The sequence below is a fragment of the Salvelinus alpinus genome, chromosome 5 (assembly GCF_045679555.1).
Source record: "Salvelinus alpinus chromosome 5, SLU_Salpinus.1, whole genome shotgun sequence".
Taxonomy (NCBI): Eukaryota; Metazoa; Chordata; class Actinopteri; order Salmoniformes; family Salmonidae; genus Salvelinus; species Salvelinus alpinus.
This window is the reverse complement of record NC_092090.1, coordinates 102,510,271-102,535,840: the sequence shown is the minus strand read 5'-3', so window position 1 is coordinate 102,535,840 and position 25,570 is coordinate 102,510,271. Positions and strand designations below refer to the sequence as shown.

Below are 25,570 nucleotides of genomic sequence, written 5' to 3'. Positions count from 1 at the left end.
TGTCCTTCTGGGCATGTCTTACTGCGTCCTTCTAGCATGGACATGTCTTACTGCATCCTTCTGGACATGTCTTACTGCGTCCTTCTGGACATGTCTTACTGCGTCCTTCTAGCATGGACATGTCTTACTGCATCCTTCTGGACATGTCATACTGCGTCCTTCTGGACATGTCCTTCTGGGCATGTCTTACTGCGTCCTTCTAGCATGGACATGTCTTACTGCGTCCTTCTAGCATGGACATGTCTTACTGCATCCTTCTAGCATGGACATGTCTTACTGCATCCTTCTGGACATGTCTTACTGCGTCCTTCTGGACATGTCTTACTGCGTCCTTCTAGCATGGACATGTCTTACTGCATCCTTCTGGACATGTCTTACTGCGTCCTTCTGGACATGTCTTACTGCGTCCTTCTAGCATGGACATGTCTTACTGCGTCCTTCTAGCATGGACATGTCTTACTACATCCTTCTGGACATGTCTTACTGCGTCCTTCTGGACATGTCTTACTGCGTCCTTCTGGACATGTCTTACTGCGTCCTTCTGGACATGTCTTACTGCATCCTTCTGGACATGTCTTACTGCATCCTTCTGGACATGTCTTACTGCGTCCTTCTGGACATGTCTTACTGCGTCCTTCTGGACATGTCTTACTGCGTCCTTCTGGACATGTCTTACTGCATCCTTCTGGACATGTCTTACTGCGTCCTTCTAGCATGGACATGTCTTACTGCGTCCTTCTAGCATGGACATGTCTTACTGCGTCCTTCTAGCATGGACATGTCTTACTGCGTCCTTCAAGCATGGACATGTCTTACTGCATCCTTCTGGACATGTCTTACTGCGTCCTTCTAGCATGGACATGTCTTACTGCATCCTTCTGGACATGTCTTACTGCGTCCTTCTGGACATGTCTTACTGCGTCCTTCTAGCATGGACATGTCTTACTGCATCCTTCTGGACATGTCTTACTGCGTCCTTCTAGCATGGACATGTCTTACTGCATCATTCTAGCATGGACATGTCTTACTGCATCATTCTAGCATTTAACTTCTGTCTTAGAAAGTCCAGACACACACATATCCGTCTTTCTGTCACCAAAGGTTTGCTGTCACTCTATACCCTTCTCTACTCTCCCCCTGTACTGCCATCACAAATATAACCTCGGCGTTCAGCCATGCTGCTGGAATGAGGTTGACCTTCTCTGTTAACAGCTGCTCTCTCTCTCTCACACACAGCCTGACCCTCTCACTCACTCTCACACACACACACACACAGCCTGACCCTCTCACTCACTCACACACCTCTCACAGACACAGTCGTGCTTCTCTACCCAGGAGTATCAGCCTAACCCGGAACCAACGAGGTAGGACCCCAACACGGCTACAACATGTCGGATAGTAGCTCTGCGATCGACACGGATGTGTGGACCCTAACTCGGTTTGTGATGGAGACGGGGCGCCAGGTCAAGGGGTCAACAGGAGAGCTGACCCAGCTGATTAACAGCCTGCTGACATCCATCAAAGCCATCTCCTGCGCCGTGCGTAAGGCCGGACTCGCACACCTGTAAGTACCTCACTGTCTCTCTGACTGCAGCACACCTGTAAGTACCTCACTGTCTCTCTGACTGCAGCACACCTGTAAGTACCTCACTGTCTCTCTGACTGCAGCACACCTGTAAGTACCTCACTGTCTCTCTGACTGCAGTACACCTGTAAGTTGTACACTGTCTCTCTGACTGCAGCACACCTGTACGTTGTACACTGTCTCTCTGACTGCAGTACACCTGTAAGTTGTACACTGTCTCTCTGACTGCAGCACACCTGTAAGTTGTACACTGTCTCTCTGACTGCAGTACACCTGTAAGTTGTACACTGTCTCTCTGACTGCAGCACACCTGTAAGTTGTACACTGTCTCTCTGACTGCAGTACACCTGTAAGTTGTACACTGTCTCTCTGACTGCAGTACACCTGTAAGTTGTACACTGTCTCTCTGACTGCAGCACACCTGTAAGTTGTACACTGTCTCTCTGACTGCAGTACACCTGTAAGTTGTACACTGTCTCTCTGACTGCAGTACACCTGTAAGTTGTACACTGTATCTCTGCACCTTCACCTGTACCTTTGAAACATAATTCATAAGTTATTGGAAAGTCCTGATTGAAAGTAATGAACAATTCTCAATTCATTCATGCAACATGGATGGCAGTAGAGAGAGGGAGAGACAGACAGTGTGTGTGACAGAGACAGTATATAGTGTTAATTAAGGACGTTCCCCTCTGCAGTGTGACATGTTTCTACGGTACTCCCCTCTCAGTTGAATCAGAGCAACAGGAATATGTTACAGTCAGTTAGCTAACTACTGTTTGAGAGTAACCTACAGGCAGCAGCATGTGAATAAGAGCCTCTAGGAGCTAGCTGTTCTCTGGGACAGTACAGCATGTTACATTCAGCTGGAGCTAGCTGTTCTCTGGGACAGTACATCATGTTACATTCAGCTGGAGCTAGCTGTTCTCTGGGACAGTACAGCATGTTACATTCAGCTGGAGCTAGCTGTTCTCTGGGACAGTACATCATGTTACATTCAGCTGGACAGTACATCATGTTACATTCAGCTGGAGCTAGCTGTTCTCTGGGACAGTACATCATGTTACATTCAGCTGGAGCTAGCTGTTCTCTGGGACAGTACAGCATGTTATATTCAGCTGGAGCTAGCTGTTCTCTGGGACAGTACATCATGTTACATTCAGCTGGAGCTAGCTGTTCTCTGGGACAGTACAGCATGTTACATTCAGCTGGAGCTAGCTGTTCTCTGGGACAGTACAGCATGTTACATTCAGCTGGAGCTAGCTGTTCTCTGGGACAGTACATCATGTTACATTCAGCTGGAGCTAGCTGTTCTCTGGGACAGTACAGCATGTTACATTCAGCTGGAGCTAGCTGTTCTCTGGGACAGTACAGCATGTTACATTCAGCTGGAGCTAGCTGTTCTCTAGGACAGTACAGCATGTTACATTCAGCTGGAGCTAGCTGTTCTCTGGGACAGTACAGCATGTTACATTCAGCTGGAGCTAGCTGTTCTCTGGGACAGTACAGCATGTTACATTCAGCTGGAGCTAGCTGTTCTCTAGGACAGTACAGCATGTTACATTCAGCTGGAGCTAGCTGTTCTCTGGGACAGTACAGCATGTTACATTCAGCTGGAGCTAGCTGTTCTCTAGGACAGTACAGCATGTTATATTCAGCTGGAGCTAGCTGTTCTCTGGGACAGTACAGCATGTTACATTCAGCTGGAGCTAGCTGTTATCTGGGACAGTACAGCATGTTATATTCAGCTGGAGCTAGCTGTTCTCTAGGACAGTACAGCATGTTACATTCAGCTGGAGCTAGCTGTTCTCTGGGACAGTACAGCATGTTACATTCAGCTGGAGCTAGCTGTTCTCTAGGACAGTACATCATGTTACATTCAGCTGGAGCTAGCTGTTCTCTGGGACAGTACAGCATGTTACATTCAGCTGGAGCTAGCTGTTCTCTGGGACAGTACAGCATGTTACATTCAGCTGGAGCTAGCTGTTCTCTAGGACAGTACAGCATGTTACATTCAGCTGGAGCTAGCTGTTCTCTAGGACAGTACAGCATGTTACATTCAGCTGGAGCTAGCTGTTCTCTAGGACAGTACAGCATGTTACATTCAGCTGGAGCTAGCTGTTCTCTGGGACAGTACAGCATGTTATATTCAGCTGGAGCTAGCTGTTCTCTGGGACAGTACAGCATGTTACATTCAGCTGGAGCTAGCTGTTCTCTAGGACAGTACAGCATGTTACATTCAGCTGGAGCTAGCTGTTCTCTAGGACAGTACAGCATGTTACATTCAGCTGGAGCTAGCTGTTCTCTAGGACAGTACAGCATGTTACATTCAGCTGGAGCTAGCTGTTCTCTGGGACAGTACAGCATGTTATATTCAGCTGGAGCTAGCTGTTCTCTAGGACAGTACAGCATGTTACATTCAGCAGGGACAGATTAGCAGCAGTTTGCCCCCCAGATAGCATATGATAGCAACAGTTTTAGGATAGCAGGAAATGAGCTTTAAAACGGCAAAATGTTCTCTCAGCCTCATGGCATAATCAATCAAATTTTCAATCAAATTTATTTTTTAAGCCCTTTTTGCATCAGCCGATGTCACAAATTGCTATACAGAAACCCAGCCCAAAACCCCAAACAGCAAGCAATGCAGATGTAGAAGCACGGTGGCTAGGAAAAACTCCCTAGAAAGGCAGGAACCTAGGAAGGAACCTAGAGAGGAACCAGGCTCTGAGGGGTGGCCAGTCTTCTTCTGGCTGTGCCGGGTGGAGATTATAACAGAACATGGCCAAGATGTTCAAACGTTCATAGATGACTAGCAGAGTAAAATAATAATAATCACAGTGGTTGTAGAGTGAGCAGCAAGTCACCACCTCAGGAGTAAATGTCAGTTGGCTTTTCATAGCCGAGCATTCAGAGGTTGAGACAGCAGGTGTGGTAGAGAGAGAGTCATTCAGAGGTCGAGGCAGCAGGTGTGGTAGAGAGTGAGAGGGAGGGAGGGAGGAAAGGAGAGGGAGAGAGTTGAATACAGCAGGTCTGGGACAGGTAGCACGTCCGGTTAACAGGTCAGGGTTCCATAGCCGCAGGCAGAACAGTTGAAACTGGAGCAGCAGCAAGGCCAGGTGGACTGGGGACAGCAAGGAGTCATCATGCCAAGTAGTCCTGAGGCATGGTCCTAGGGCTCAGGTCCACCGAGAGAGAGAAAGAAGAGAGAATTAGAGAGCATCCCTAAATTCACACAGGACACCGGATAAGACAGGTGTCACGATCGTCTTCGGGTGAAAGAGAGGACCAAGGCGCAGCGTGATATAAATACATTCTTCTCTTTATTAGAAGAAGACAAACGAAACGAACACTATACAAACTAAAACAAAAACAACAAACCGACGACCGTCAAGCTATAATATACAAATAAGTGCAGACACTGGCAACTTACACATAGACAATCACCCACAACCTACCTAATGACTATGGCTGCCTAAATATGGCTCCCAATCAGAGACAACGATAGACAGCTGTCTCTAATTGAGAACCAATCTAGGCAACCATAGACTTACATAAACACCTACACTGAACACAACCCCATGAACTCTACAAAAAAAACCTAGACAATACAAACACCCTAGACGAGACAAAAACACACAAACATCCCCCATGTCACACCCTGACCTAAGTAAAATAATAAAGAAAACAAAGATAACTAAGGCCAGGGCGTGACAACAGGAGAAATACTCCAGATACAAGAGGCTGATCTTAGCCCCCTGACACAAACTATTGCAGCATAAATAATGCTCTGTCACGAACGTTGTTGTAAGAATCGGACCAGAATGCAGCGTGGTTTGGGTTCATCATCTTTTATTCTGAGAACCGGCACAAAAAACAATAAAGAGCAAAGAAACGAACGTGCCGCTTTGTCGTGCTCAAAGGCAACAATACAAAAACAAGATCCCACAACAAACAGGTGGGAAAAGGCAGCCTAAATATGATCCCCAATCAGAGACAACGATAGACAGCTGCCTCTGATTGGGAACCATACCAGGCCAACCTAGAAATAAAGAAACTAGAATGCCCACCCGAGTCACACCCTGACCTAACCAAAATAGAGAATAAAGGACCTCTAAGGTCAGGGCGTGACAGGAGGGGCCGGGAGACACTGTGGCCTTGTCAGATGATACCCCCGGACAGGGCCAACCAGGCAGGATATAACCCCACCCACTTTGCCATAGCACAGCCCCCACACCACTAGAGGGATATCTTCAAACCACCAACTTACCATCTTGAGACAAGGCCGAGTATAGCCCACAAAGATCTCCCCCACAGCAAGAACCCAAGGGGGGGCGCCAACCCGGACAGGGAGATCACATCATTGACTCAACCCACTCAAGTGACGCACCCCTCCTAGGGACGGCATGGAAGAGCACCGGTAAGCCAGTGACTCAGCCCCTGTAATCGGGTTAGAGGCAGAGAATCCCAGTGGAGAGAGGGGAACCGGCCAGGCAGAGACAGCAAGGGCAGTTCGTTGCTCCAGTGCCTTTATGATCACCTTCACACTATAGGCCGATAGTTTTTTATATTTTCTGGGTCAAGGTTTGGCTTTTTCAAGAGAGGCTTTATTACTGCCACTTTTAGTGAGTTTGGTACACATCCGGTGGATAGAGAGCCGTTTATTATGTTCAACATAGGAGGGCCAAGCACAGGAAGCAGCTCTTTCAGGTGTTTAGTTGGAATAGGGTCCAGTATGCAGCTTGAAGGTTTAGAGGCCATAACTATTTTCATCAATGTGTCAAGAGATATAGTATTAAAAAACATGAGTGTCTCCCTTGATCCTAGGTCCCGGCAGAGTTGTGCAGACTCAGGACAACTGAGCTTTGGAGGAATACACAGATTTAAAGAGGAGTCCGTCATTTGCTTTCTAATGATCCTGATCTTTTCGTCAAAGAAGTTCATGAATTTATTACTGCTGAAGTGAACGCCATCCTGTCTTGGGAAATGTTGTTTTTAGTTAGCTTTGCGACAGTATTAAAAATAATTTTTGGATTGTTCTTATTCTCCTCAATGAAGTTGGAAAAGTAGGATGATCGAGCAGCAGTGAGGGCTCTGTCTTTCCAAGCTAGTCGGAAGACTTCCAGTTTGGTGTGGCGCCATTTCCGTTCCAATTTTCTGGAAGCTTGCTTCAGAGCTCGGGTATTTTCTGTATACCAGGGAGCTAGTTTCTTATGACAAATGTTTTTAGTTTTTGGGGTGCGACTGGTATTACGCAAGGTTAAGTTTAATTCCTCAGGTGGTTAACCGATTTTTGGGTAGGTGGAGGGAGTCTGGAAGGGCATCTAGGAATCTTTGGGTTGTCCGAAAGATCATGTTTTGATGATCCTTGGTTGGGGTCTGAGCAGATTATTTGTTGCGATTGCAAACGTAATAAAATGGTGGTCCGATAGTCCAGGATTATGAGGAAAAACATTAAGATCCACAATATTTATTCCACGGGACATAACTAGGTCCAGAGTATGACTGGAGCAGTGAGTAGGTCCGGAGACATGTTGGACATATTGGAGTCTGTGGACTTTTCCATGTGAATATTAAAGTCACCAAAAGTCACCAAAAATGTTTATTTTATCTGCCATGACTACAAGGTCCGACAGGATTTCAGGGAACTCAGTGAGGAACGCTGTATACGGCCCAGGAGGCCTGTAAACAGTACCTATAAAATGTTATTGAATAGCCTGCATAGATTTCATGACTAGAAGCTCAAAAGACGAAAATGCAGTAATTTATGTTTGTTGTAAATTGAAATTTGCTATCGTAAATGTTAGCAACACCTCCGCCTTTGCGGGATGAGCGGGGGATATGGTCACTAGTGTAACCAGGAGGAGAGGCCTCATTTAACACAGTAAATTGATCAGGCTTAAGCCATGTTTCAGTCAGGCCAATCACATCAAGATTATGATCAGTGATTAGTTCATTGACTATAACTGCCTTGGAAGTGAAGGATCTAACATTAAGTAGCCCTATTTTGAGGTGTGAGAAATCACAATCTATTTCAATAATGAGAGGAATGGAGGAGGTCTTTATCCTAGTGAGATTGCTAAGGCGAACACCACCATGTTTAGTTTTACCCAACCTAGATCGAGGCACAGACACGGTCTCAATGGGGATAGCTGAGCTGACTACTCTGACTGTGCTAGTGGCAGACTCCACTAAGCTGGCAGGCTGACTAACAGCCTGCTGCCTGGCCTGCACCCTATCTCATTGTGGAGCTAATGTGAAGAATAGCAGGAAATTAGCTTTAAAACAGCAAAACGCTCTCCCGGCCTCATGGCATAATGTGAAGAATAGCAGGATATTAGCTTTAAAACAGAAAGAAAATAAAAAAAGTGTAAAATTACATGAAATTAGTTTTAAAATGGCAACATCTCTTTGCGACAAAATGTGTAGAATAGCATTATAAAACTGAAAAATGTTCTCTCTTCACCATGGCAAAATGTGTTGAAATGCAGTAAGTTAGCCGATTACACTACATGATACACTACATTACCAAAAGTATGTGGACACCTGCTTGTCGAACATCTCATTCCAAAATCATGGGCGTTAATATGGAGATGTGGGTGATTAGGCCTGGCTCACAGTCAGCATTCCAATTAATCCCAAAGGTGTTCGATTGGGGTTGAGGTCAGGGGTCTGTGCAGGCCAGTCAAGTTCTTCCACACTGATCTCGACATTTCTGTATGGACCTCGCTTTGTGCACGTGGGCATTGTCATTCTGAAACAGGAACTTCCCCAAACTGTTGCCACGAAGTTCACAGAATCGTCTAGAATGTCATTGTATTCTGTAGCGTAAATATTTCCCTTCACTGGAACTAAGGGGCCTAGGCCGGATCATGAAAAACAGACCCAGACCATTATTCCTCCTCCACCAAACTTTACAGTTGGCACTATGCATTTGGGCAGGCATCCACCAATCCACCCAGATTCGTCCGGTGAAGCGTGATTCATTACTCCAGAGTACCCGTTTCCACTGCTCCAGAGTCCAATTCCTGCAAGCTTTACACGTGTGTTTCTCAAACTAGACACTCTAATGTACTTGTCCTCTTGCAGTTGTGCACCGGGCCTCCCACTCCTCTTTCTATTCTGGTTAGATCCAGTTTGCGCTATTCTGTGAAGGGAGCTGTACACAGCGTTGTACGGAATCTGCAGTTTCTTGGCAATTTCTCGCATGGAATAGCCTTCATTTCTCAGAACAAGAATAGACTGACGAGTTGCAAAAGAAAGTCCTTTGTTTCTGGCCATTTTGAGCCTGTAATCTAACCCACAAATGCTGATGCTCCAGATACTCAATTTTAGAGAGAGAGAGAGAGAGAGAGACAGAGACAGAGACCTGAAAATGAAAGACCTCTCAAACAGACGCTGAGAAACTGGGATCAGGATGGATGACCTCAATCATTACTCCTTCATGGATTTAAAGCACATCATCTTTAACTGACTGACAGCTAATGTTGCTCTGCACGGACACCCACAGACAAGGCATCTGCTACAGCAGGTAGACGTCTTACAGTACAGTGAAAGTGACAGGAGACTAGGTAACAAGATTCTGTGTGTGTGTGTGTGTGTGTGTGTGTGTGTGTGTGTGTGTGTGTGTGTGTGTGTGTGTGTGTGTGTGTGTGTGTGTGTGTGTGTGTGTGTGTGTGTGTGTGTGTGTGTGTGTGTGTGTGTGTGTGTGTGTGTGTGTGTGTGTGTGTGTGTGTGTGTGTGTGTGTGTGTGTGTGTGTGTGTGTGTGTGTGTGTGTGTGTGTGTGTGTGTGTGTGTGTGTGTGTGTGTGTGTGTGTGTGTGTGTGTGTGTGTGTGTGTGTGTGTGTGTGTGTGTGTGTGTGTGTGTGTGTGTGTGTGTGTGTGTGTGTGTGTGTGTGTGTGTGTGTGTGTGTGTGTGTGTGTGTGTGTGTGTGTGTGTGTGTGTGTGTGTGTGTGTGTGTGTGTGTGTGTGTGTGTGTGTGTGTGTGTGTGTGTGTGTGTGTGTGTGTGTGTGTGTGTGTGTGTGTGTGTGTGTGTGTGTGTGTGTGTGTGTGTGTGTGTGTGTGTGTGTGTGTGTGTGTGTGTGTGTGTGTGTGTGTGTCCCAGCCAGGGCATTGCAGGGACAGTGAACACGACGGGTGACGACCAGAAGAAACTGGACATCCTCTCTAATGACCTGGTCATTAATATGCTGAGATCTTCATACGGAACCTGCTGCATGGTGTCAGAGGAGAACGAACATGCCATCATCACACCCAAGGAAAAGAGGGTATCTATTTCTCTTCTCTCTCATTGTTTAGATTAAAGTTTGGAAGACTATTGTCTCTTTCTCAGTTAATCGTTCATCTTTCATCTCTCATCGATTCCTCCACTCTCCTTGCCTGTTCAAAAGGCCCTCGAGGTTCCTTGGACCTTCTCCTCCAGTACGGATAAGTTGGCAAAAAGATGGGATTTGAGGAGTCGCAGAAAGACACATTTGAGAAAAAGACCCTGATAGGAAGTCATGTGATATGAGTGTAGCAATATACATGTCCCCTACCTCTATCCTCAGTTGACCCCCTGGTCTCTCCTCCAGGGTAAATACGTGGTGTGTTTTGATCCCCTGGTCTCTCCTCCAGGGTAAATACGTGGTGTGTTTTGATCCCCTGGTCTCTCCTTCAGGGTAAATACGTGGTGTGTTTTGATCCCCTGGTCTCTCCTCCAGGGTAAATACGTGGTGTGTTTTGATCCCCTGGTCTCTCCTCCAGGGTAAATACGTGGTGTGTTTTGATCCCCTGGTCTCTCCTCCAGGGTAAATACGTGGTGTGTTTTGATCCCCTAGTCTCTCCTCCAGGGTAAATACGTGGTGTGTTTTGATCCCCTGGTCTCTCCTCCAGGGTAAATACGTGGTGTGTTTTGATCCCCTGGTCTCTCCTCCAGGGTAAATACGTGGTGTGTTTTGATCCCCTGGTCTCTCCTCCAGGGTAAATACGAGGTGTGTTTTGATCCCCTGGTCTCTCCTCCAGGGTAAATACGTGGTGTGTTTTGATCCCCTGGATGGCTCCTCCAACATCGACTGCTTGGCTTCCATCGGCACCATCTTCGCAATCTACAAAAGGGTGAGTGTGTTTGTAGTACAGTACACAGCATGTCAACACGTGCAATCTTTTTTAGACATTTGTGTGTTCAACTATACAGTATGGAAATACTTTTTAAGTAACAGATATACCTGACAGAAGTGTAAAAACAGATATACCTAACAGAAGTGTAGAAACAGATCAAATCCAATCCAATTTTATAGGTCACATACACGTGGTTAGCAGATGTTAATGCGAGTGTAGCGAAATGCTTGTGCTTCTAGTTCCGACAATGCAGTAATATCTAATAAGTAATCTAACAATTCCACAACAACTACCTAATAAACACAATGTTAGGGGATGGAATAAGACTATGTACATATAAATATATGGATGGGCGATGACCTAGCAGCATAGACGAGATGCAATAGATGGTATAAAATACAGTATATACATCTGGGATGAGTAGTGCAAGATACGTAATTATTAAAGTGATCATTATTAATCATTATTAAAGTGGCATTAATAAAGTGACTAGTGATCCATTTGTTAGAGTGGCCAATGATTTCAAGTCTGTATGTAGGCAGCAGCCTCTCTGTGTTAGTGATGGCTATTTAATAACAGTCTGATGGCCTTGAGATAGAAGCTGTTTTTCAGTCTCTCGGTCCCTGCTTTGATGCACCTGTACTGACCTCGCCTTCTGAATGGTAGTGTGAACAGGCAGTGGCTCGGGTGGTTGATGTCCTTGATGATCTTTTTGGCTTTCCTGTGACATCGGGTGCTGTAGGTGTCCTGGAGGGCAGGTAGTTTTCCTCCGGTGATGTGTTGTGCAGACCACACCACCCTCTGGAGAGCCTTGCGGTTGTGGGCGGTGATACAGCTCGACAGGATGCTCTCAATTGTGCATCTGTAGAAGTTTGTGAGGGTTTTAGGTGACAAGCCAAATTTCTTCAGCCTCCTGAGGTTGAAGAGGCGCTGTTGCGCCTTCTTCACCACGCTGTCTGTGTGGGTGGACCATTTCAGTTTGTCCGTGATGTGTACGCCGAGTAGCAGAAGTGTAGAAACAGATATGCCTAACAGCAGTGTAGTGTAATTGTGACGTTCAATTCATGCTGAGTGGCAATTTAGTATGGGTAAATCTGTTGCTGTTCATATGCACTCTGTCTGTGTCTGTTCTCTGACGTGTGTCCTTGTGCCTCTCTCCATGTGCCTCTCCAGATTGACGAGGTAACTGCCCCACTGATCGCCAGCCTGATCATATGCACCAGCTAAGCTATGGAATTAATTTATGGAGCTGTTAAAGCTAGGATTGACACATTCCTTAGACATTAGACACTAGCATGGACACATTCTTTAGACATATCAGGACTCAGGCTAAGACACAGATGCAGACACAGGAGGTGGATAGTACGAGCCTCAGAGTTTGTTATAGTACAAGGGGCAGGCAAAAGGGTAAGTCAAGGCAGGCAAAGGGTCGTAATCCAAATCAGAGTCAGGCAGGTACAGGACGGCGGGCAGGATCAGGATCAGGACAGGCAGAAAGGTCAGAACTGGGAAAACTAAGAAAAACAAAAACACAGGAACACGCTGGTAGGACTTGGCGGGACAAGACGAACTTGGAACAGACAAACAGAAAACGTAGGTATTAATACACAGGAGATAATGGGGACAAATGGGAGACACCTGGTGGGGGGTGGAGACAAGCACAAGACAGGTGAAACAGATCAGGATGTGACAAGACATTAGACACGAGGATTGACACATTCTTTAGACATTAGACCAGGGGTGTCAAACTCATTCCACGGAGGGCCTAGTGTCTGCAGGTTTTTGGTTTTTCCTTTCAATAAAGCCCTAGACAACCAGGTGTGGGGAGTTCCTAACTAATTAGTGATGTTAATTCATCAATCAAGTACAAGGGAGGAGCGAAAACCCGCAGACACTCGGCCCCCCGTGGAATGAGTTTGACACCTGTGCATTAGACACTAATAACATGATTCTTAGTATCATATAGGACACATAGAAGTAAGACATGCATAATTGACAGAGAAATTCAGTCCAAGCTGTGGTTGAGATGAAGGAGCCACAACAGATGAAGGATCCATCCAAGCTCCAGCAGGCTTAGAAGACTGCAGTTACAATAACCAACAATAGAGGGTGCTGTTGTCCCACAGATCTGACATGCAACAATCATATCACGCTCATCATTTACCCAAATACTTTATTTTATGGTAGTAGTAGATTTTATTTCACTGACTCAAGTTAGCATGTTATATCCAGGGGGATATTCAGCTTAACCATGTTAGCATGTTAGCATGTTATATCCAGTATGTATAGCTCTATCAGGGAGCAATATTCAGCTGACCCATGTTAGCATGTTATATCCAGTATATATAGCTCTATCAGGGAGGAATATTCAGATGACCCATGTTAGCATGTTAGCATGTTATATCCAGTATATATAGCTCTATCAGGGAGCAATATTCAGCTGACCCATGTTAGCATGTTATATCCGGTGTGTAGAGCTCTATCAGGGGGGAATATCCAGCTGACCCATGTTAGCATGTTAGCATGTTATATCCAGTGTGTATAGCTCTATCAGGGAGGAATATTCAGATGACCCATGTTAGCATGTTAGCATGTTATATCCAGTGTGTAGAGCTCTATCAGGGGGGAATATCCAGCTGACCCATGTTAGCATGTTAGCATGTTATATCCAGTGTGTATAGCTCTATCAGGGAGGAATATTCAGATGACCCATGTTAGCATGTTAGCATGTTATACCCAGTGTGTATAGCTCTATCAGGGAGGAATATTCTTAACCTTAACCTAATTCTCCTAACCTGACACGTTTGTTCTCCTAACCTTAACCTAATTCTCCTAACCTGACACGTTAATTCTCCTAACCTGCTACTAAAAGTCAGTGATCGTCAAAACCGGCAGACTTGCCCTGAGAGTAGTGTGAATATCCACTAATATGATACAATGTCTATTTTTGTCAGACATCAACGAATGACGCCACAGAGAAGGATGCGTTGCAGCCTGGCAGCAAGATTGTTGCCGCGGGATACGCACTCTATGGTAGCGCCACCTTGGTTGCCCTCTCCACCGGACAGGGCCTCAACTTCTTTATGCTGGACCCTGTGAGTTTGTGGAAGTAATAGCCCCATATTCAAAGTTAATTTACAGGAGTTTACCTAGCGCAGGGCAAGCCACCACCCACCCTGAGCAACAGTGTTTACTCAGACTTCGAGGACAGAGATAGAGGACAGAGAACAGAGAGAGGACAAGGACAAGGACATAGACAGAGAGACAAAGGTCAGAGACAGAAGAAAGAGGACAGAGACAGAGGACATAGAGAGGACAGAGACAGAAGAAAGAGGACAGAGACAGAGGACATAGAGAGGACAGAGACAGAAGAAAGAGGACAGAGAGAGGACAGAGACAGAAGAAAGAGGACAGAGACAGAGGACATAGAGAGGACAGAGACAGAAGAAAGAGGACAGAGACAGAGGACAGAGACAGAAGAAAGAGGACAGAGACAGAGGACATGAGAGGACAGAGACAGAAGAAAGAGGACAGAGACAGAGGACAGAGAGAGGACAGAGACAGAAGAAAGAGGACAGAGAGAGGACAGAGACAGACAGAGGTCAGAGAGAGAAGAGAAACAGAGTAAAAAGACAGACAGAGGACAGTGACAGAAGACAGTGACAGTGACAGAGGACAGTGGATAAAGACAGAGACAGGAGACAGAGGCCAGTGTCGGTAAAATAACAAGTGAATGTCCTTAACTAACTGTGTTGTTTGGTTTCCAGGCGATTGGAGAGTTTATCCTGACAGAGAAAAATGTGCAGATCAAGCCCAAAGGAAAGATCTACAGTCTGAACGAGGGATACGCCAAATACATGCACCCATCCATCAACGAGTACCTGAAGCACAAGAAATACCCAGAGGTGTACACACACACACACACACACACACACACACACACACACACACACACACACACACACACACACACACACACACACACACACACACACACACACGGACATGTATGCGCAAACATGATCATCACCTGACACCTTGAGTTTTGGAACCACACATAACTTTTCGCGATCTTCCATTTCCCCATTAAACACACTAGCCTTATGTATTCTTGCTGACAGTGTGTCCAGTAGTCAGTTAGCCACACAGTAACCTCTCTGTCTATCCTTATGGAACCCACCATAATTGTATTCTTGCTGACAGTGAGTCCAGTATTCAGTTAGCCTCACAGTAACCTCTCTGTCTAGCCTTATGGAACCCACCATAACTGTATTCTTGCTGACAGTGAGTCCAGTATTCAGTTAGCCTCACCTCGCGGTACCTCTCACTAGCTCATACTACAGGTAAAGGGGGGCCGAACACAAACCCATTCACATCGAGGAGGCTGTAGTGGTGCGGGTCGAGAGTTTCAAGTTCCTTGGTGTCCACATCACCAACAAACTATCATGGTCCAAACACACCAAGAAAGTTGTGAAGATGGCACGACAGATTTTTGCAATGTTACGAAGATGGAGAAAAGCTGTCCTTGAACAGTCTTGATATGTTCGTCAAAAGAGAGATCAGGGTCCAGAGTAACGCTGAGGTCCTTCACAGTTTTATTTGAGACGACTTTACAACCATCAAGATGAATGATCAGATCCAACAGCAGATCCCTTTGTTTCTTGGGACCTAGAACTAGCATCTCTGTTTTGTTCGAGTTTAAAAGTAAAACATTTGCCGCCATCCACTTCCTTATGTCTGAAACACAGGCTTACAGGGAGGGCAATTTTGGGGCTTCACCATGTTTCATCGAAATGTACAGCTGTGTATCGTTCGCATAGCAGTGAAAGTTAACATCATGTTTCCGAATGACATCACCAAGAGGTAAAATATATAGTGAAAACAATAGTGGTCCTAAAACGGAACCTTGAGGAACACCGAAATGTACAGTTGATTTGTCAGAGGACAAACCATTCACAGAGACAAACTGATATCTTTCCGACAGATAAGATCTAAACCAGGCCAGAACTTGTCCGTGTAGACCAATTTGGGTTTCCAGTCGTTCCAAAAGAATGTGGTGATTGATGGTATCAAAGGCAGCACTAAGGTCTAGTAGCACGAGGACAGATGCAGAGCCTCGATCTGACGCCATTAAAAGGTCATTCACCAACTTCACGAGGGCAGTCTCGGTGCTATGATGGGGTCTAAAACCAGACTGAAGCGTTTCGTATACATTGTTTGTCTTCAGGAAGGCAGTGAGTTGCTGTGCAACAGTTTTTTCTAAACATTATGAGAGGAATGGGAGATTCGATTTAGGCCGATATTGTTTCATATTTTCTGGGTCAAGGTTTGGCTTTTTCAAGAGAGGCTTTATCACTGCCACTTTCAGTGAGTTTGGTACACATCCTGTGGATAGGGAGGCGTTCATTGTGTTCAACATAGGAGGGCCAAGCACAGGAAGCAGCTCAGTTAGGTGGTTAACCGATTTTATAGCACGGCTTTAGGTGATCCTTGGTTGGGGTCTAAGCAAATTATTTGTTGCGATTGCAAACTTAATAAATGTTGGACAAAACCCACTGAGTTGATGATGGCTCCGAAAGCTTTTTAGAGTGGGTCTGTGGACTTTTCCATGTGAATATTAAAATCACCAAAAATGTGAATTTTATCTGCCATGACTACAAGGTCCGACAGGATTTCAGGGAACTCAGTGAGGAATGCTGTATACGGCCCATGAGGCCAGTAAACAGTATCTATGAAATGTTATTGAGTAGACTGCATAGATTTCATGACTAGAAGCTCAAAAGACGAAAATGCAGTAATTTTTGTTTGTTGTAAATTGACATTTGCTATCGTAAATGTTAGCAACACCTCCGTCTTTAAGGGATGCGCGGGGGATATGGTCACTAGTGTAACCAGGAGGAGAGGCCTCATTTAACAGTAAATAGACTCAAGCAATGTTTCAGGCCAATCACATCAAGATTATGATCAGAGATTAGTTCATTGACTATAACTGTCTTGGAAGTGAACTATCTAACATTAAGTAGCACTATTTTGAGGTGTGAGATATCACTATCTCTTTCAGTAATGACAGGAGTGGAGGAGATCTTTATTCCAGGGAGATTGCTAAAGCGAACACCACCATGTTTAGTTTTACCCAACCTAGGTCGAGGCACAGACACGGTCTCAATGGGGATAGCTGAGTTGACTACACTGACTGTACTAGTGGCAGGCTCCACTAAACTGGCAGGCTGGCTAACAGCCTGCTGCCTGGCCCCAGCCTCAAACTCAGGTCATGTGCATACTTAACTGACCCTCTCTGCCCATTCATCGCCATTTACCCGTTGTTGTCTTAGCTCTCCTGATCAACACCCGTGATTCTCTAATGTCAATATGCCTTGTCTACTGCTGTCTCGGTTAGTACGTATTGTTTCTCTGGAGGCACCAGTTAAGCTAGGTGAGGTCTCCGCATGTGTGGGGGGGTGGGAAAAAAAAGCAATCTAAGGCATGTTGAGCGGGACTGGGGGCTCTACAGTGAAATTAAACAATCTCTCTCATCGTCACTCAACGTCTAGGTTTACCTCCACTGTACTCACATCCTACCATACCCTTGTCTGTACATTATGCCTTGAATCTATTCTTCCACGCCCATAAATCTGCTCTTTTTACTCTCTGTTCCGAACGCACTAGACGACCAGTGCTCATAGCCTTTAGCCATACCCTTATCCTACTCCTCCTCTGTTCCTCGGGTGATGTAGAGGTTAACCCAGGCCCTGCAGCCCCCAGCACCACACCTATTCCCCAGGTGCACTCATTTGTTGACTTCTGTAACTGTAAAAGGCTTGGTTTCATGCATGTTAATATCAGAAGCCTCCTCCCTAAGTTTGTTTTATTCACTGCTTTAGCACACTCCACCAACCCTGATGTCCTAGCCATGTCTGAATCCTGGCTTAGCAAGGCCACCAGAAATTCAGAAATGTCCATCCGCAACTACAACATATTCCGTCAAGATGGAACTGCCAAAGGGGGCGGAGTTGCAATCTACTGCAGAGAGAGCCTGCAGAGTTCTGTCTTACTATCCAGGTCTGTGCCCAAACAGTTCGAGCTTCTACTTTTAAAAATCCCTTTCCACCTTTCCAGAAATAAGTCTTTCACTGTTGCCACCTGTTATAGACCGCCCTCTGCCCCCAGCTGTGCCCTGGACACCATATGTGAATTGATTGCCCCCCATTTCTCTTCAGAGTTTGTACTGTTAGGTCATATCCTAAACTGGGATATGCTTAACACCCCGTCCGTCCTACAATCTAAGATAGATGCCCTTAATCAATCTCACACAAATTGTCAAGGAACCTATCAGGTACAACCAGGTACAACCCTAAATCCGTAAACATGGGCACCCTCTTAGATATCATCCTGACCAACTTGCCCTCTAAATACACCTCTGCTGTCTTCAACCAGGATCTCAGTGATCACTGCCTCATTGCCGGCATCCGTAATTGGTCTGCGGTCAAACGACCACCCCTCATCACTGTCAAACGCTCCCTAAAACAATTCAGTGAGCAGGCCTTTCTAATCGACCTGGCCCGGGTTTCCTGGAAGGATATTGACCTCATCCATCAGTAGAGGATGCCTGGTTATTCTTTAAAAGTGCTTTCCTCACCATCTTAAATAAGCATGCCCCATCCAAAAAAATTTAGAACTAAGAACAGATATAGCCCTTGTTTCACCCCAGACTTGACTGCCCTTGACCAGCACAAAAGCATCCTGTGGCGTACTGCATTAGCATCGAATAGCCCCCGCGATATGCAACATTTCAGGGAAGTTAGGAACCAATATACACAGTCAGTTAGGAAAGCAAAGGCTAGCTTTTTCAAACAGAAATTTGCATCCAGTAGCACAAATTCCCAAAAGTTTTGGGACACTGTAAAGTCCATGGAGAATAAGAGCACCTCCTCCCATCTGCCCACTGCACTGAGGCTAGGAAACACTGTCTCCACCAATAAACACCTTGCAGCACAACGCCTCTCCCCTATTGGACCTAGATAGTTAGTGTGTATGTATTGATATGTAGGCTACGTGTGTCTTTATAAAGGTATGTAGTTCTGTCTTTGAGCTGTTCTTGTCTAATGATGTTCTGTATTATGTCATTCTATATTATGTTTCATGTTCTGTGTGGACCCCAGGAAGAGTAGCTGCTGCTTTTGCAACAGCTAATGGGGATCTTAATAAAATACCAAATACCAAAATTGCATATTTCCCAGCAGGCTTTTCAAGTGAATGTGAGAGATGTCCACCCATGACCGTGTTTGTTAGTGACAGAGACATAGTTGTTACATTATTACATTCTCAGCACTGGATCCTTCACCAAGTGACTGCCTAAGCGAATGTATTTTAATTGAAATGTAACCTTTTGTGACTGTACATTATACATTTCAGAAGGCCTTTAGTTATGGCCTAGTTGTCCTCAACATCGTGTTCTGAAAATCCTGACTCATCAGACCTGCAAGTCACAATACGCTGGTTAGTGAAGTGATTAGTTATTCCTATCGGAATCCAGCCAGAGGGAGGATATCCAACAATTGGAATATTTTATCACTGGTGTTAACCCCATTAGAATCAACACTCAGATATTACACTGGTGTTAACCCCACTAGAATCAACACTCAGATATAACACTGGTGTTAACCCTACTAGAATCAACACTCAGATATAACCCTGGTGTTAACCCTACTAGAATCAACACTCAGATATAACACTGGTGTTAACCCTACTAGAATCAACACTCAGATATAACACTGGTGTTAACCCCATTAGAATCAACACTCAGATATAACCCTGGTGTTAACCCCACTAGAATCAACACTCAGATATAACCCTGGTGTTAACCCTACTAGAATCAACACTCAGATATTACACTGGTGTTAACCCCATTAGAATCAACACTCAGATATAACCCTGGTGTTAACCCCACTAGAATCAACACTCAGATATAACCCTGGTGTTAACCCCACTAGAATCAACACTCAGATATAACCCTGGTGTTAACCCCACTAGAATCAACACTCAGATATAACACTGGTGTTAACCCCATTAGAATCAACACTCAGATACAACACTGGTGTTAACCCCACTAGAATTAACACTCAGATATAACCCTGGTGTTAACCCTACTAGAATCAACACTCAGATATTACACTGGTGTTAACCCCATTAGAATCAACACTCAGATATAACCCTGGTGTTAACCCCACTAGAATCAACACTCAGATATAACACTGGTGTTAACCCCACTAGAATCAACACTCAGATATAACACTGGTGTTAACCCTACTAGAACCAACACTCAGATATAACACTGGTGTTAACCCCACTAGAATCAACACTCAGATATAACACTGGTGTTAACCCTACTAGAATCAACACTCAGTTAACACTGAGATTTTAACACTTGCAAATTTGCTGTGTAGCTGTGCATAGCCTCCTGTTGTTTGCTACTGTAGTAGCTTCATCTACGGCTCTGGCAAACAGATATGGTTGTGAAGGTATCAATCAAAGTTGTTTTGATAACAGTGTATGGTGATAAGAGTGAGTTCAGTGTCTGAAGATGTTGTCTCTGCCCCTATAGGACGGCAGCGCCCCCTATGGAGCGAGGTACGTGGGATCTATGGTGGCAGACGTCCATCGCACCATCGCATATGGAGGGATCTTCATGTACCCCGCCAATGAAAAGAGCCCTAAGGGAAAGGTAGGTTTAACCCTTGACCTCTAACCCCTAACCCCTGACCTTTAGCCCTAACCCTATCAACAAGAAGAGCCCCAAGGGCTAGGTAGGTTTAACACTCTCATCCAGAGTCATTTAGCAGACACTCTCATCCAGAGTCATTTAGCAGACACTCTCATCCAGAGTCATTTAGCAGACACTCTCATCCAGAGTCATTTAGCAGACACTCTCATCCAGAGTCATTTAGCAGACACTCTCATCCAGAGTCATTTAGCAGACACTCTCATCCAGAGTCATTTAGCAGACTCTCTCTCATCCAGAGTCATTTAGCAGACTCTCTCTCATCCAGAGTCATTTAGCAGACACTCTCTCATCCAGAGTCATTTAGCAGACACTCTCATCCAGAGTCATTTAGCAGACACACTCTCATCCAGAGTCATTTAGCAGACACTCTCTCATCCAGAGTCATTTAGCAGACACTCTCATCCAGAGTCATTTAGCAGACACTCTCATCCAGAGTCATTTAGCAGACTCTCATCCAGAGTCATTTAGCAGACACTCTCTCATCCAGAGTCATTTAGCAGACACTCTCATCCAGAGTCATTTAGCAGACACTCTCATCCAGAGTCATTTAGCAGACTCTCATCCAGAGTCATTTAGCAGACACTCTCTCATCCAGAGTCATTTAGCAGACACACTCTCATCCAGAGTCATTTAGCAGACACACTCTCATCCAGAGTCATTTAGCAGACACACTCTCATCCAGAGTCATTTAGCAGACACTCTCTCATCCAGAGTCATTTAGCAGACACTCTCATCCAGAGTCAATTAGCAGACACTCTCATCCAGAGTCATTTAGCAGACACTCTCATCCAGAGTCATTTAGCAGACACTCTCATCCAGAGTCATTTAGCAGACTCTCATCCAGAGTCATTTAGCAGACACTCTCTCATCCAGAGTCATTTAGCTGACACTCTCATCCAGAGTCATTTAGCAGACACTCTCATCCAGAGTCATTTAGCAGACACTCTCATCCAGAGTCATTTAGCAGACACTCTCATCCAGAGTCATTTAGCAGACACTCTCATCCAGAGTCATTTAGCAGACACTCTCATCCAGAGTCATTTAGCAGACACTCTCATCCAGAGTCATTTAGCAGACACTCTCATCCAGAGTCATTTAGCAGACTCTCATCCAGAGTCATTTAGCAGACACTCTCATCCAGAGTCATTTAGCTGACACTCTCTCATCCAGAGTCATTTAGCAGACTCTCATCCAGAGTCATTTAGCAGACACTCTAATCCAGAGTCATTTAGCAGACACTCTCTCATCCAGAGTCATTTAGCAGACACTCTCTCATCCAGAGTCATTTAGCAGACACTCTCATCCAGAGTCATTTAGCAGACACTCTTATCCAGAGTCATTTAGCAGACACTCTCATCCAGAGTCATTTAGCAGACACTCTCATCCAGAGTCATTTAGCAGACACTCTCTCATCCAGAGTCATTTAGCAGACACTCTTATCCAGAGTCATTTAGCAGACACTCTCATCCAGAGTCATTTAGCAGACACTCTCATCCAGAGTCATTTAGCAGACACTCTCATCCAGAGTCATTTAGCAGACACTCTCATCCAGAGTCATTTAGCAGACTCTCTCTCATCCAGAGTCATTTAGCAGACACTCTCATCCAGAGTCATTTAGCAGACACTCTCATCCAGAGTCATTTAGCAGACTCTCTCATCCAGAGTCATTTAGCAGACACTCTTATCCAGAGTCATTTAGCAGACACTCTCATCCAGAGTCATTTAGCAGACACTCTCATCCAGAGTCATTTAGCAGACTCTCTCATCCAGAGTCATTTAGCAGACTCTCTCATCCAGAGTCATTTAGCAGACACTCTTATCCAGAGTCATTTAGCAGACACTCTCATCCAGAGTAATTTAGCAGACACTCTCTCATCCAGAGTCATTTAGCAGACACTCTCATCCAGAGTCATTTAGCAGACACTCTTATCCAGAGTCATTTAGCAGACACTCTTATCCAGAGTCATTTAGCAGACACTCTCTCATCCAGAGTCATTTAGCAGACACTCTCATCCAGAGTCATTTACCAGACACTCTTATCCAGAGTCATTTAGCAGACACTCTCATCCAGAGTCATTTAGCAGACACTCTCATTCAGAGTCATTTAGCAGACACTCTCATCCAGAGTCATTTAGCAGACACTCTTATCCAGAGTCATTTAGCAGACACTCTCATCCAGAGTCATTTAGCAGACACTCTCATCCAGAGTCATTTAGCAGACACTCTCATCCAGAGTCATTTAGCAGACACTCTCTCATCCAGAGTCATTTAGCAGACACACTCATCCAGAGTCATTTAGCAGACACTCTCATCCAGAGTCATTTAGCAGACACTCTCATCCAGAGTCATTTAGCAGACACACTCTCATCCAGAGTCATTTAGCAGACACTCTCTCATCCAGAGTCATTTAGCAGACACTCTCTCATCCAGAGTCATTTAGCAGACACTCTCTCATCCAGAGTCATTTAGCAGACACTCTCTCATCCAGAGTCATTTAGCAGACACTCTCTCATCCAGAGTCATTTAGCAGACACTCTCATCCAGAGTCATTTAGCAGACACTCTCATCCAGAGTCATGTAGCAGACACTCTTATCCAGAGTCATTTAGCTGACTCTCTCATCCAGAGTCATTTAGCAGACACTCTCTCATCCAGAGTCATTTAGCAGACACTCTCATCCAGAGTCATTTAGCAGACACTCTCATCCAGAGTCATTTAGCAGACACTCTCATCCAGAGTCATTTAGCTGACTCTCTCATCCAGAGTCATTTAGCAGACACTCTCTCATTGTGGACACTGTGGAGTTGTCAACCGTGATGTAGAGGTCTTTAAGCGGGCAGGCCTTCCCTGGGAGGAAGAGCAGCTCCGTCTTGTCAAGGTTGAGCTTCAGGTGGTGGCCGACATCCAAGCTGAGACATCTGCCAGGCACGGAGAGATGCGTTTCACCACCTGGGTGTCAGAAGGGGGGAAGGAGAAAAGTAGTTGAGTGTCATCCACATAGCAATGATAGGAGAGACCATGTGAGGATATAACTGTAGTAATACTATTATAGCTGTAGTAATACCATTATAGCTGTAGTAATACCATTATAGCTGTAGTAATACCATTATAGCTGTAGTAATACCATTATAGCTGTAGTAATACCATTATAGCTGTAGTAATACCATTATAGCTGCAGTAATACCATTATAGCTGCAGTAATACCATTATAGCTGTAGTAATACCATTATAGCTGCAGTAATACCATTATAGCTGTAGTAATACCATTATAGCTGCAGTAATACCATTATAGCTGTAGTAATACCATTATAGCTGTAGTAATACCATTATAGCTGCAGTAATACCATTATAGCTGTAGTAATACCATTATAGCTGTAGTAATACCATTATAGCTGTAGTAATACCATTATAGCTGTAGTAAAACCAGTATAGCTGTAGTAATACCATTATAGCTGTAGTAATACCATTATAGCTGTAGTAATACCATTATAGCTGTAGTAATACCATTATAGTTGTAGTAATACCATTATAGCTGTAGTAATACCATTATAGCTGTAGTAAAACCATTATAGCTGTAGTAATACCATTATAGCTGTAGTAATACCATTATAGCTGTAGTAATACCATTATAGTTGTAGTAATACCATTATAGCTGTAGTAAAACCATTATAGCTGTAGTAATACCATTATAGCTGTAGTAATACCATTATAGCTGTAGTAAAACCATTATAGCTGTAGTAATACCAGTATAGCTGTAGTAATACCATTATAACTGTAGAAATACCATTATAGCTGTAGTAATACCATTATAGTTGTAGTAATACCATTATAGCTGTAGTAATACCATTATAGTTGTAGTAATACCATTATAGCTGTAGTAATACCATTATAGCTGTAGTAATACCATTATAGCTGTAGTAATACCATTATAGCTGTAGTAATACCATTATAGCTGTAGTAATACCATTATAGCTGTAGTAATACCATTATAGCTGTAGTAATACCATTATAGCTGTAGGAATACCAGTATAGCTGTAGTAAAACCAGTATAGCTGTAGTAATACCATTATAGCTGTAGTAATACCATTATAGCTGTAGTAATACCATTATAGCTGTAGTAATACCATTATAGCTGTAGTAATACCATTATAGCTGTAGTAATACCATTATAGCTGTAGTAATACCATTATAGCTGTAGTAATACCATTATAGCTGTAGTAATACCATTATAGCTGTAGTAATACCATTATAGCTGTAGTAATACCATTATAGCTGTAGTAATACCATTATAGCTGTAGTAATACCATTATAGCTGTAGTAATACCATTATAGCTGTAGTAATACCATTATAGCTGTAGTAAAACCATTATAGCTGTAGTAATACCATTATAACTGTAGTAATACCATTATAGCTGTAGAAATAGTGTTGTAGAGGCTCTGGCTATGAGGAAACAGAGCCCAGGTCTCTCTGGCTATGGGGAAACAGGGCCCATAGAAATAGGTTGAAGCGGTGTATCACTCCTTCACATTCCCCTAATCTTGGTGTGTGTATTCCTCTCCCTTCCCTAGCTGCGTTTGCTGTACGAGTGCAACCCCATCGCCTTCCTGATCGAGCAGTGTGGAGGCGTGGCGACTACGGGAGAAGGGCGTGTCCTAGACGTGGTTCCAACCAACATCCACCAGCGAGTTCCGTTTATTGTGGGTTCTCCTGATGACGTCAATGAGTACCTCGACTTTGTCAAGAAGCACAAGTAGAACAACAACAAAACTTGAATAAAAGATAAATACCAACAACAACAACAAAAAACATGAGTAACTACATGTCTGTCCATCGGCAAGAAGAGCAAATGGCACCCTCTTCCTTATATAGTGCACTGCTTTTGACCAGAGCCCATATTTCAGCATTCAGATATTCCACTCTCCCTGTTCATGGAACCCTATCCTCAACTCTACTAGAACCAGAACTCTGGCAGCTGTTTGTCTCATGCAGTTTCCTTTCTCCTTATTTAGGCTCACTTCATACTCTAGAGAGCAGCCTGCCCGTAGTGAGACAGAGTATCAATAATGTCACCCTAAAGCCAAAGTAACCTGAGGTATTGAGAGACA

The 25,570-nt window shown here is 44.4% G+C and overlaps 1 protein-coding gene across 1 annotated transcript; it reads left to right on the top strand.

Moving 5' to 3' along the window:
- Positions 1-1,238: 1,238 nt before the first annotated feature.
- LOC139577364 (fructose-1,6-bisphosphatase isozyme 2-like) lies at positions 1,239-25,271 on the top strand. The gene is made up of 8 exons (XM_071404431.1): positions 1,239-1,564; positions 9,690-9,852; positions 10,589-10,681; positions 11,858-11,866; positions 13,639-13,779; positions 14,452-14,589; positions 20,286-20,405; positions 25,034-25,271. Exons 1-8 carry the CDS (start codon positions 1,389-1,391, stop codon positions 25,217-25,219), a joined length of 1,026 nt encoding a protein of 341 aa, XP_071260532.1. The 5' UTR covers positions 1,239-1,388; the 3' UTR covers positions 25,220-25,271.
- The last annotated feature ends 299 nt before the right edge of the window (positions 25,272-25,570 follow it).

Bases quoted from the DNA above. Each gene is read 5' to 3' on its own strand.
- LOC139577364 (XM_071404431.1), top strand. From the start codon at position 1,389: ATGTCGGATAGTAGCTCTGCGATCGACACGGATGTGTGGACCCTAACT. The intron at 13,780-14,451 runs GTGAGTTTGTGG...TTTGGTTTCCAG, and splicing joins ACTTCTTTATGCTGGACCCT to GCGATTGGAGAGTTTATCCT. The intron at 20,406-25,033 runs GTAGGTTTAACC...TCCCTTCCCTAG, and splicing joins AAAAGAGCCCTAAGGGAAAG to CTGCGTTTGCTGTACGAGTG.